General features: G+C 42.5%; 1 protein-coding gene across 3 annotated transcripts in view; it reads left to right on the top strand.

The window, feature by feature from the left end:
• Positions 1 to 2123: 2123 nt before the first annotated feature.
• The window catches only part of TSG101 (tumor susceptibility 101), a 46745-nt gene continuing 36186 nt past the window's right edge, over positions 2124 to 12682 (top strand). The window contains exons 1-2 of one of the 3 annotated variants that reach the window (XM_003818237.5): positions 2124 to 2312; positions 9486 to 9570. In XM_003818237.5, the coding sequence (XP_003818285.1) occupies positions 2271 to 2312; positions 9486 to 9570 (127 nt within the window). In that variant the 5' untranslated portion in view covers positions 2124 to 2270. The remainder of the gene's footprint in view (positions 2313 to 9485; positions 9571 to 12682) is intronic. The other 2 variants (XM_063608127.1, XM_008971509.5) reach the window with 2 other exon arrangements.

Here is a 12682-nt window from a genome sequence, read left to right as displayed (position 1 = left end):
CACACATTCAATCCTCCATGGTTCCAATGAAATAGATAAGAAGTTAACACTTTATATTGAGGTATAGTGTTGACCCTAAAAGATTGCAAAAGACTGATAGTAAACATGCAGCAAGAAAGCTTTTTAAACAATATATTGCTGGGCACAGTGACTCACACCTGTAATCCCAGCACTTTGGGAGGCTAAGGTGGGAGGATCACCTGAGCCCAGGAGTTCTGAGGCCAGCCTGGGCAACAAAGTAAGACCTCATCTTTACAAAAAAATTAAAAATTAGCTGGGCATGGTGGCACACGCATGTGGTCCCAATATACACGGGAGGCTGAGGCAGGAGGATCACTTGAGCCAGGGAGGTCGAGGCTGCAGTGGGCCATGTTCACATCACTGCACCATGACCTGGGCAACAAAAATATATAAATGGGCTGGGCGCAGTGGCTTACGCCTGTAATCCCAACATTCTGGCAGGCTGAGGCGGGTGGATCACCTGAGGTCAAGAGTTCCAGACCAGCCTGGCCAACATAGTGAAATCCTGTCTCTACTAAAAATACAAAAAATTAGCTGGGTGTGGTGGTGGGCACCTGTAATCCCAGCTACTCGGGAGGCTTAGGCAGGAGAATCGCTTGAACCCGGGAGGCAGAGGTTGCAGTGAGCCAAGATCACACTATCGCACTCCAGCCTGGGAAGCAAGAGCAAAACTCTGTCTCAAAAAAGAAAAAATATATATATATATATATATATGTAAAATTTATTTTAATATTTATAAATGTTGCATTTATAAAATATATAAATAATATATATTACCTGGCATTCCTCCAACTCACAAAGGTACAGTTGCTCTAATTAAAGGGACTCCTGGTTAAGCCGTGGCTTTAAGAACAGTTTGAAAACCTTCTTGCTTTTAAAAGACATAAAACAGCAAGTAAAATGGAAGGACAGACAGACCTCTAGTTTGGTTTGACTGGAGCTGTATGCTTAACTAAGGAGCTGAAAAACAGAGGCGGAGGTTGCAGTGAGCCGAGATGGTGCTACTGCACTCCAGCCTGGGCGATGGAGTGAGAGTGTCTCAAAAAAAAAAAAAAAAAAAAAAGGGAAAAAGAAAAAGAAAAACAATACCTATTAATAGCCTTTATTTGTGCGTGGTAGCAACAGTTTATAATGATGCTTCCACATGCTTTCAGTTAGGCCCTCCTTGTGAATGTGACCTTCACTTAGACGCCAACTTTGAAGGGAATCAATACTACGGCCTTGTTCTCATTAGGGCTGTACTAAAATAATTGAAACTGTCACACATCATCAAACTCAAAATTTTACAATACCTTGAATGACACTGTGCTTACAAAACTGACGGTGATGTGTAATGATGACTAATGTAAGTCACCATGAAGAATTTTTATGGGAAGTAAAAATTCAATTAAGATGGAAGTACCTACCCTTGCATTGTGCAAGGCAATGAAGATCTGAAGGAAGCCTGCCTTCAAGGGCTTGGATTTTGACAGCGGACAGGTACACAAATACAGCACCAGGTAAAATACGGCCTGTATTATCATTTATGGGTGGATACAGAGGAGAAATTCTGACTTACGGAATGATTTCCTGGAGAAGAAATTACTATCTGGCTTCTTGTGAAACAAAGGCTCTACACTTTACCCTTGCCAACGTATAGTATGAAGGTCTTTAAAGCTTAAAAAAAATCATTAATTAGAGGACCACTGGGCATCATCTAAGGCAAGTGTATGACTTTAGAGTCGGGAGAAACTTGCGCCTGAGCTAGAAATGCACGAGCCTACCATTATCACAAGAGCAAGTCAGTGACAGAACAGTTCTCTGACCGCCAGTGCAGTGCCCTCCCACTTGATGAATCAGTCATTAAGGCTCACTGGCAAGCCCTTCGTACTTCTTCCCTCTCCGGCACTAGCTTCCTTAAGTCGACTCTGTGAAATACCTGCTAATCTTATCCTGAACCAGAGTTTCGACCCTCGGAACAGTCTTGCCCACATCTTTGGGACCCGATTCGTCCTGCTGATTCCGGCACTCGAGGGGCGGGTTGGTTGGAACCCACCCCGCCAGGCCCCTCTCAATCCCACACCGTGTCCACCCTTGCCCGCAGGACGGCGGCCCGGAAGTGACGTAGTGGAAGCGGAAGTGGTGTGTTGGTGCCGACTTCCTGTTGTTTGAGGCCGGGTTGGGGGTGTGCGATTGTGTGGGACGGTCTGGGGCAGCCCAGCAGCGGCTGACCCTCTGCCTGCGGGGAAGGCAGTCGCCAGGCGGCCGTCATGGCGGTGTCGGAGAGCCAGCTCAAGAAAATGGTGTCCAAGGTGAGGCTGCGACGCGCTCGCCTCCCAGGGCGCGCCCACCGCTCCCTTCCGCGCCCTGTCGAGTCCGTCCCGGCCCAGCCAAGCAAGCTTCCCAGACGGGCCGGAAGCCCCGGTGCAGTCCTTAGCCACCTCCTCAGACCCCCGCCCCGAGGCGCCTGTCGCCTGGTGCGGGAATCCCCGTACGGGAGCTGGGAGGGTGGGGGGCGGCGACAGTCAACAAAGGCGTGGAGCGGAGGCTACCTGACACCTGCCGCCCACCCGCCCTCCTCTCTTCCACAGAGTTTGGAGCTGTCTGTGGGGCAGTGTAGTTTTTCGTTTGTTTTTATAAACACAAACAAGGGATCATACTTAGTTGTAGATCTGAGGCAATCCTCTACTCCTGTCCCAATCTAGGGATCCTCCAGTCTTAGCCTTTCTTTTGCCGACCCGCAGAGAGTGTGGCCTTTTCAGTTTTGTATTCTCCAGTAAAGAAGCGAAAATACCAATCCCTTACTGCCCCAGGTGAAATACATACCATTACCATTTCAGGGATTTTCTAAGAGTAACTACTTTTAAGTGTATGCTTCTTATAACGCGTATTTATTTGCTTTGAGCTTAATTTATGATCTTCACGGCTCAAGACTAGTGTTTTTTTTTTCAATTTTTAAAAAAGCAGTTAAGCATTTTGTGTTTTAAAGCCATGATTTATTTATATAATTACTTCAAACGTGGCACCTCACACCAGAGTGGAATGGCTTTTGTTATGTTTTGTTGTAATTTTCCAAAACTATGTAAAATGATTGAGAGTTGAGTCTTGACCAGTTCAACGTGTTAGCTTGGGATAGTTTTGTCAAAGCAAGAATGGTAGCAATCAGCGGTTTAAGCGGTTTCAATTTTTAATAAAACACACTATTATGTGTAAAACTTTTTTAAAAACACTTTTTCCAGTTAAATCGCCCCCATAGTTCTTGATTGAAGACCAAATAACCTCTAAGGAGAAAATGACAGTTTTCAAAATAAAGCATATATTGGTTGTGTAATCGTATATTTTAGGCTTCTTGGTTTTGTTTTGATAAACTAGTTATCCTTAGTTATAGAAGACATATGGGAAGCCATAGAAGATTGTGACCCAGGTAAAGATCCATGTTGTAACTTTTATATATCACTTTTTGAAAAAAACGGTATATTGTTTTACATAGTATGTAACTGAAGAGTATCTGTTCCATGACTCTTTTTTTTTTTTTTAAAGAGTCTTGCTCTGTCACCCAGGCTGGAGTGCAGTGGCGCGATCTTGGCTCACTGCAATCTCCGCCTCCCAGGTTCAAGCGATTCTCCTGCCTTAGCCTCCCAAGTAGCTGGGGATTACAGGTGCCCACCACTTCACACAGCTGATTGTTGTATTTTTAGTAGAGACGGGATTTCACCACGTTGGCCAGGCTGGTCTTAAACTCCAGACCTCAGTGATCCACCCGCTTTGGCTTCCCAAAATGATGGGAATACAGGCGTGAGCCACCACACCTGGCCTCCATGACATTTTTGATCTTTAAATTGATAGCATAGTCATTAAGATTTAGTCCTTGGGCTGGGCGCAGTGGCTTTCGCCTGTAATCCTAGCACTTTGGGAGGCCAAGGCGGGTGGATCACCTGAGGTCACAAGTTCAAGACCAGCCTGATCAACATGGTGAAACCCCGTCTCTTCTAAAATACAAAAATTAGCCGGGCATGATGGCGGGTGCCTGTAATCCCAGCCTACTCGGGAGGCTGAGATGGGAGAATCGCTTGAACCTGGGAGACGGTGGTTGCAGTGAGTCGAGATCAGGCCACTGCACTCCAGCCTGGGTGGCTGAGCAAGACTCCATCTCAAAAAAAAAAAAAAAAAAGATTTATTCCGTAATGTATGTATATTCATATAAAGAGCAAGAATATTCAAATAGCTTATTTTTTATACCCTAATTAAGTTTCCTAAGCTTCCCTAGAGAAACCTGCCATCAAAGACAAAGGCAAGGCATGTTCAGAAGATATTTTATACCTCTACCTGCCTTCCCCTCCACCCAACCTGTGATTACTTTAGAAACAAAAACAGAGGTAGGGAAGAGGTGGGAGAGGGCATCCTACCTGCCTTTTGGTCCTTGGCTCGATATCTGGAAAATTGAGACTCCTGTATGTGATTATGACGATTCTGAGCATCAGCATCAGTACTGTCCAACCTATGAATTTTAGACAGGTAAGAATAGGAAGTAAAGTAATAGAAGCAGTTGTGGGGCTCCTTCCTCCTAAAGAAGGGCTTCAAATGTTTTGCTTTCAGCTGGTGTGGTCTGATGTAAGAATTGTTAGCCAGGACCCTGAACACATAGCTAGGGTGAAGGTCATTATTGTTTTCTCTTTATCTGATTGTAGGCTCTCCACACACATCATGGTACTCTGGCCACCTGCCTTATGTTTTATGTGTATATTATAAAAGGTCTTTTTTTCCCTTGAGCATTATCTTAGCTCCCAACTTCAACATAACTTTCAACACCTTTCTCTGTTATTTTTGCAATTAACAGATATATTTATACCAGATTAGTCCTCCTCCTTTTACAGAAACAACTTCCCACTTTAGATGTTTCATACATACAGCCACTTATATTTTTACATAGTTTATCTACAGCATTTCTAGAGGCACAGTCACTGCTAAATGAGTAGAAGAAAACTGTGGGCCTGGTGTGGTGGCTCATGCCTGTAATCCCAATACTTTGGGAGGTAGAGATGGGAGAATCCACTTGAGGCGAGGAGTTCAGGATCAGCCTGGGCAACATAGCTAGACTCTGTCTCTACAGAAAATTTAAAAATCAGCCAGACTTCGTGGCATGCACCTGTAGTCCTAGCTACTTGAGAAGCAGAAGCAGGAGGATCACTTAAGCCCAGGAGTTCAAGGTTACAGTGAGCTATGACAGAGAACCTGTCTCAAAAAGTAAAAAATAAACATTTTAAACTATAACAAAATTGGCCAGGTGCAATGGCTCATGCCTGTAAATCTCAGCACTTTGGGAGGCTGAGGTGGGCGGATCACTTGAGGTCAGGAGTTTTGGACCAGACTTGCCAAGATGGTGAAACCCCATCTCTACTAAAAATACAAAATTAGCCAGACAAGGTGGCGCACGCCTGTAATCCCAGCTACTCGGGAAGCTGAGAAAGGAGAATTGCCTGAACCTGGGAGGCAGAGGTTGCAGTGAGCTGAGATCACGCCACTGCACTCCAGCCTAGGTGACAGAGCGAGAATCCATCTCAAAAACAAATAAATAAATAAAAATAATAAAATAAAGATTGATATGTCCCTCACTGTTTTAGGTTCTAGGGATGCAACAGTGAACAATCAGACAAAGAAACTGTGCTTCTGGAATTTAAATTCTTATAGAAGGCAATAAACAACTCAATAAATACATCAAGAAGTACGTTGGAAAGTGATAAGTGCTTTAGAGAAAATAAAGCAGGAAAGAGAAATGGGGAATGCTAGGGTGTGGAAATGGGATGAGTCACCGTTTTATATCTGATAGTAAAGAGAGGTCTTTCTGAAAAAATCTACTTGAGCTCACCTGAGAGAGGTAAAGAAACTATGTGCTTGACATGGGGCTCACACCTGAAATCCAAACATTTTGGGAGGCGGAAGCTAGAGGATCACATTGAGGCCAGGAGTTCCAGACCAGCCTGGGCAACATAGCATGACCTTGTCTCTTCTCTACTAAAAATATAAAAAAATTAGCCAGGCGTGGTGCATACCTCTAATCCCAGCTAGTTGGGAGGCTGAGATGGGAGGATCACTTGAGCCCAGGAGTTTGAGGTTGCAGTGAGCTGTGATCACACCACTGTACTCCAGCTTGGGTGACAGAGCAAGATCCTGTCAAGAAAAAAACAAACCTGGAACAATCTGGGGTAAGAACATTTCAGAAGGAAGGAAAAACAAATGCAAAGGCTCATAGACAGAAGTTTGTCATGCATGATAGAGGAACAACAAAGGAGGGTATGGTGGCTAGACTGGAGTGAGCAAGGGAGGAAAGTGGTGGTATGGGTCTAGACAGCATCAATGGTATGGGAGGTTTGGAGGGCCTTGCAGGCCATTGTAAGGACCTTGGCATTTACTTGGAGTATGATGGAAAGCCGTTGCTGTGTTTCAGCTGTTAGCAATATTACTCTAGATGCTATGCTGAGACTAGACTGTAGGGGGTTAACGATGGAGGCAGAGACACGTAAGGAGGCTGTTGCAGTAATCTAGGTGAGAGGTGCTGGTGGCTTAGACCAGGACTGTAGCTGTGGAGATTCCGGATGTATTTTGAAGGCAAAGCTAACAGGATATTTTGACAGATTTGCTGTGGATGTGAAGAAAAGAGAGGGCATCAAAGATAATGTCATGGTTTTTGGCCTGAGCACCTGGAAGGATATGTATGTATACACATATGGAAGACACTGGAGAAGTAAATTTGGGGGGAAGATGAGTAGTTCAGTTTTGGTCATGTTCAATTTGACATTCATTAGTTATCCAAGGGGAAATGTCAAATTGGTAATTGTATATATGTTTTCTGGAGTTCAGAGAAGAGGTTAAGATTGGAAAATTTTAATTTAAGGGTTTCAACGTATAAATTAATTTTCAACCATGAGGGAGATCAAAGGAATGAGTTTAGATAAAGAAGAAGACCAAGGACTTAGCCTGCGCTCAATAATAATTGGTTAGGATAAGAGAACAAACCAGCAAAGAGACTGAGAAGGCACAGGCACAGAGTACAGGAGAACAGTTGATGTCCTGGAAATCAAATGAAGAACATGTTTTAAGAGAAAGGGAGCTGGGCATGATGGCTCATGCCTGTAATCCCAACACTTTGGGAGGCTGAGGTGGACAGATTGCTTGAGTCTAGAAATTCAAGACTAGCCTGGGCAACATGCTAAAATCCAGCTCTATCAAAAATATACAAAAATTAGCCAAACATTGTGGCGCATACCTGTAGTCCCAGCTACTTGGGAGGCTGAGATGGGAGGATTGCTTGAGCCTGGGAGGTGGAGGTTGCAGTGAACTGAGATCACACCACCGCACTCCAGCCTGGGTGACAGCCACACGCTGTCTCAAAAAAAAAAAAAAAAAAAAAAAAAGGAAGGGGCCAGGTGCAGTGGTTCATACCTGTAATACCAACACTTTGGAAGGCTGAGTTGAGAGGATCACTTCCAGGAGTTTGAGACCAGCTTGGGCAACATAGTGAGATCCTGTCTCTATGAAAAATTTAAAAATTATCCAGGTGTGATGGTGCATGCCTATAGTCCCAGCTACTTGGGAGGCTGTGGTGGGAGTATCACTTGAGTCCAGGAGGTTGAGGCTGAAGTGAGCCATGATCATACCACTGCACTGTAGCCTGAGCGACAGAGTGAGACCCTATCTCAAAAAAAAAAAAAAAAAGAAAGGAATCAGTTTGGTCAAATATTGCTGAATCAGCTTGGTCAAATACTGCTGACAGGTGAAATAAGACAAAGGTAGAATTGGTCATTACATATCATGTGGCAGTTATTGGTGACCTTAATGAACAATTTCAGTGAAATGCTGAGTGTAGAAGCCTAATTGGAGTGGATTTGAAGAGACCAGGTCTCTAGACGTTGAGCATCAGTGGTTGCTGATATCACAGAGATACTCAGATATATTGTGCTCCATGATGAAAAAACGTTATCCTCTATGAAGTGATCTTACCAGAGAAGAGGAAAAAAATATAAAAGCAAATTTTTTTTTTTTTTTTTTTTTTCCGAGACGGAGTCTAGCTCTGTCACCCAGGCTGGAGTGCAAGGGCACGATCTCGGCTCACTGCAACCTCTGCCTCCTGGGTTCAAGCGATTCTCCTGCCTCAGCCTCCTGAGTAGCTGGGATTATAGGTGCGCACCACCACGCCCACGCCCAGATAATTTTTGTATTTTTAGTAGAGATGGGGTTTCACTGTGTTGGCCAGGCTGGTCTCGAACTCCTGACCTCGTGATCCGCCTGCCTTGGCCTCCCAAAATGCTAGGATTACAAGTGTAAGCCACCACGCCTGGCCGGAAATTTTGTAATCATGAAAATAACCTCTAGATCCAACTAACTCACAGAAACATATATCTATGAAACTATACTAAAGGGATACAATTAACACATTCCAAACTGTGAGAGCCTCTGTAGGACAAGTGAACAAATTTCTTTAAGAAATAAATTCGAAGGAGCAAAAAAGAGATGTGCCCATCAGTTAAGTATTTTTCAGCTGAACAGTAGGTGAATAAAATGTTCAGTAAGAAGTGGGCCATACGTGCCTGTAAATCCCAACACTTTGGGAGCCTGAGGCAGGAGGATTGCTTGAGGTCAGGGGTTGGAGACCAGCCTGGGCAACATAGCAAGACCCTGTCTTTACAAAAATAAAAATAAATTAGCTGGGCATGGTGGCACATGCCTGTAGTTCTGTATACTTGGGAGGCTGAGGCAGCAGAATCACTTGAGCCCAGGAGTTCGAGGTTACAGTGAGCTGTGATTGTGCCACTCTACTTCATCCTGGGCGACAGAGCGAGACCCTGTCTCCAAAATAAATAAAAGGAGTGAAATACAGATAAATGCTACAACGTGGATAATCTCAAAAACATGCTAAGTGAAATAATTTAGTCATGAAAGATCACATTGTATGAATAAGCAAATCTGTAGAGACAAAGTAAATTCGTGGTTGTCTAGGATGAAGGCTGGGGGCAAGTAGAATGGGGGGTGATTGCTAAAGGGTATGGATTTCTTTTTAGGGATGGTGAAAATGTTCTGAAGTTGATTATGGTGGTGGTTACACAACTCCAAATGTACTAAAAACCATTGAACTGTACTCTTTAAATGTGTGAATTATATGGTATGTGAATTATATCTTTAAAAAGCTGTTAATGGTGAGTTAAATAATATAAATTATTGAGACATTTTAACCAATGCAATGTGTGGACTTTATTTGGGTCCTGATTCAAACTGAGAACATAAAAAACATGACTTGAGACTATAGATATTTACTGATGTTAAGAAAATAGTGATTATTTTAGTGTGATAATAGTATTATGGGTTTTTTAGGTTCTTTCAGGCTTTCATTAATGTTAACAATTAGTGGAAGAGATTTTAAGAAAATTCATCCAGCTGTAAAATATATGCATTGGTTTTAAACTAAATTCTTATGCGATTTTGCTTTTCAGTACAAATACAGAGACCTAACTGTACGTGAAACTGTCAATGTTATTACTCTATACAAAGATCTCAAACCTGTTTTGGATTCATATGGTGAGTTTATGCAGTAAAAATAGCAATTTCTATACTTTGAGTTTACTCTCTTTGTTAATGATTGTAATTTTTTCCATTTGAGGTTTGTGGATTTTTCAATTGTGGGATTGCACCACCGCCTAATAAAACTGTTGGAGGGTAGCAAATTAGAAGATTTAATAAAAACATTTCATATTTCTTTAGTTTTAGTTTTTTATGTTAAAAAAAAAATACTGTACCTGGATGTGGTGGCTCATTTCTGTAATCCCAGCACTTTGGGAGGCTGAGGTGGGTGGACCACTGAGCCCAGGAGGTTGAGACCAGCCTGGGCAATATGGTGAAACCTCGTCTCAACAAAAAAATCCTTAAAGTTGGCCTGGTGCTCCTGTAGTCCCAGCTACCCAGGAGGCTGAGGTGGAAGGATTGCTTGAGTCCAGGAGGCAGTCCAGGAGGCAGAGGTTGCAGTGAGCCGAGATCGGGCCACTGCACTCCAGCCTGGGCAACAGAGCAAGACCCTGTCTCAAAAAAATAAAAAACAAAACCTCTAACATAGAACTATGCAAATTTAAACCTAGGAGGGGATGTTAAAGATAATTTAGTCCATTTCCCAAAGTGTTGTCTGTAGACCCTTAGTTATGCTGGGAACAGGGGTAGAGGCAGAATTCTATAGTTAAGCTTGAGCAACTTATGGATTAAACAAAATTGAGTTTCATTGCATGAAGATTTATCAGAGCCTTTAGTATGCTAATGTGTTGTGTATCACCGAGACGAGCAAGAATATATTGTATAATACATCCTAAAGTTATTTAACTGCTGAACCTCCCTGCCCCCATAGTGTCTCTTTATATTTTCAGGAACACATTTTGCAAAACTATACTCTGGACTGTCCCTTTCATTTTATAGATGAGGAAAATGTTATTTAATGTGGTCTTTAATTCTGTAGAGTAGGTAAGCATAACAGTTTGTCTCTACTTTCTATTGAGACAAAGTTGTAAGGCAAGACAACGCTTGGAGTTTTCCTTATTTTAAAATAGTCTTTTCTGTCCCTACCAAATCCTAACATAATTTCTTCAACCCTGTCTCCTTGAAAATAATATGCCAGGGCCGAGGGAAAACCCATGCTGCTTCTTGTCCATTGTGAGACCCTTAGCTCTGAAGGCAAGGAACTGAATTTTGTAGCTGAGAGTTTCTAAATTTCATTTGCTTCCAAGGCTTTGAAAACATTAGGAAACTGGTGAAGAGAGGTGGGAAGCAACAGAGGGGCAATCAGTTCTGCATTTCCTGAACAATAAAGACATGAACCCAAAGTCCTCTTCCAAACCTAGGACACGATTCCTTCTCATCTCAGCCTACCTTATTTCTGTCTGCATACTATATGTACAATGGTATTTTGAACTACAAAGGCCTCACATTACCAAAATTAAAGTTAGTTTTTAAATGGCTTCAGTGGGGAGAAAAATGGTTGGAGCTAGAATTTTATAGTTTTTACTGCATATAAAAGAATAAATACATTTATCAAAACTGACAAAGACTCCATTATAAAGTCTTGTATAGTTTCATGTGGCTGGACTAAGTGTAAATCATTGTTAACAAATACTTTTAGAGTAAACAAAGCCCCAAATTTATATAAGGTGGTTTTCTTTTTTAAAATGCACAAAATCAGAATACATTGCAGTATAGCTTACATTCGTCAACAGTAAGTAAAAGAACAAAGGTCAAGAATGTACAGTCATGCATTTTGTAGTGATAGAGATATGGTCTGAGAAATGCATTATTCGGCGATTTCATCATTGAGTGTACTTAGACAAACCTAGATGGTATATCCTACTACACACCTAGGTTATATGGCATAGCCTGTTGCTCCTAGGCTACAACCTATACCAGATGTTACTGTACTGCATACCATAGGCAGTTGTAACACAATGGTATTTATGTATCTAACCGTAGAAAAGTTACAGTAAAAATACAGTATTATAATCTTATGGGACCAGTGTTCTTATATGCAGTCCATTGTAGACCCAAACATTACACAGTAGATGGCTATAGTTCTATGTTTTTGTACTGCACATTACAACCTTTCCCCTATGGGTATAGTGTTAATTCCAAATTATTGTTAGAAATAATAGCTATCCAATACAAACTATGTGCCATATTAATTATAGACATAAATTATAGATAGAAAAATGTGTGTGGTATGAGAAATACAGATTGAAAGAAATTGTTTATATTTGGCTATGAACTTTTCTTTTTTTCATTTTAATACTGGCTAAGGAGGCTGAGGCCAGGAGACCATTTGAGTCCGGGAGTTCAAGTCCAGCCCGGACAACTTAGACCCCATTTCTAAAAAAAAAAAAGCTGGGCATGGTAGTGCATGCCTGTAGTCCCAGCTACACGGAAGGCTGAGGTGGGAGGATTGCTTGAGCCTAGAGTTTGAGGATAGCCTGCACAACATAGCAAGACCCTGTCTCCAAAAAACAATAATAAATAAATAACTGTGAGCGACTAGGGATAAATGTCTGCAGATCTCTAAAATAGAAAGACAGTAGGTTAACATTTAGTATGGTATTGTTTGATAGTGTTTTTTTGTTTGTTTGTTTGTTTGTTTGCAGTGGAGTTTTGCTCTTGTTGCCCAGACTAAAGTGCAATGGGCACAGTCTCGGCTCACTGCAACCTCTGCCTCCCGGGTTCAAGCAATTCTCCTGCCTCAGCCTTCCGAGTAGCTGGGATTACAGGCATGTGCCACCACGCCCGGCTAATTTTATATTTTTAGTAGAGATGGGGTTTCTCCATGTTGGTCAGGCTAGTCTCAAACTCCTGACCTCAGGTGATCCGCCTGCCTCGGCCTCCCAAAGTGCTGGGATTACAGGCGCGAACCACCACGCCTGGCCGATAGTGATTTTTAAATAGTTTTAAAAGTGACTCACACCTGTAATCCCAGCACTTTGGGAGGCCAAGGCAGGTGGATAACGAGGTTAGGAGTTCGAGACCAGCCTGGCCAACATGGTGAAGCCCCATCTCTACTAAAGATACAAAAAATTAGTCAGGTGTGGTGGCGTGTGCATGTAATCCCAACTACTCGGGATGCTGAGGCAGGAGAATCGCTTGAACCCAGGAGGCGGAGGTTGCAGTGAGC

The sequence above is a fragment of the Pan paniscus genome, chromosome 9 (genome assembly GCF_029289425.2).
Source record: "Pan paniscus chromosome 9, NHGRI_mPanPan1-v2.0_pri, whole genome shotgun sequence".
NCBI classification, from domain to species: domain Eukaryota; kingdom Metazoa; phylum Chordata; class Mammalia; order Primates; family Hominidae; genus Pan; species Pan paniscus.
Note: the sequence above shows the minus strand (reverse complement) of the source record. Positions and strands in the feature narration are given on the sequence as shown.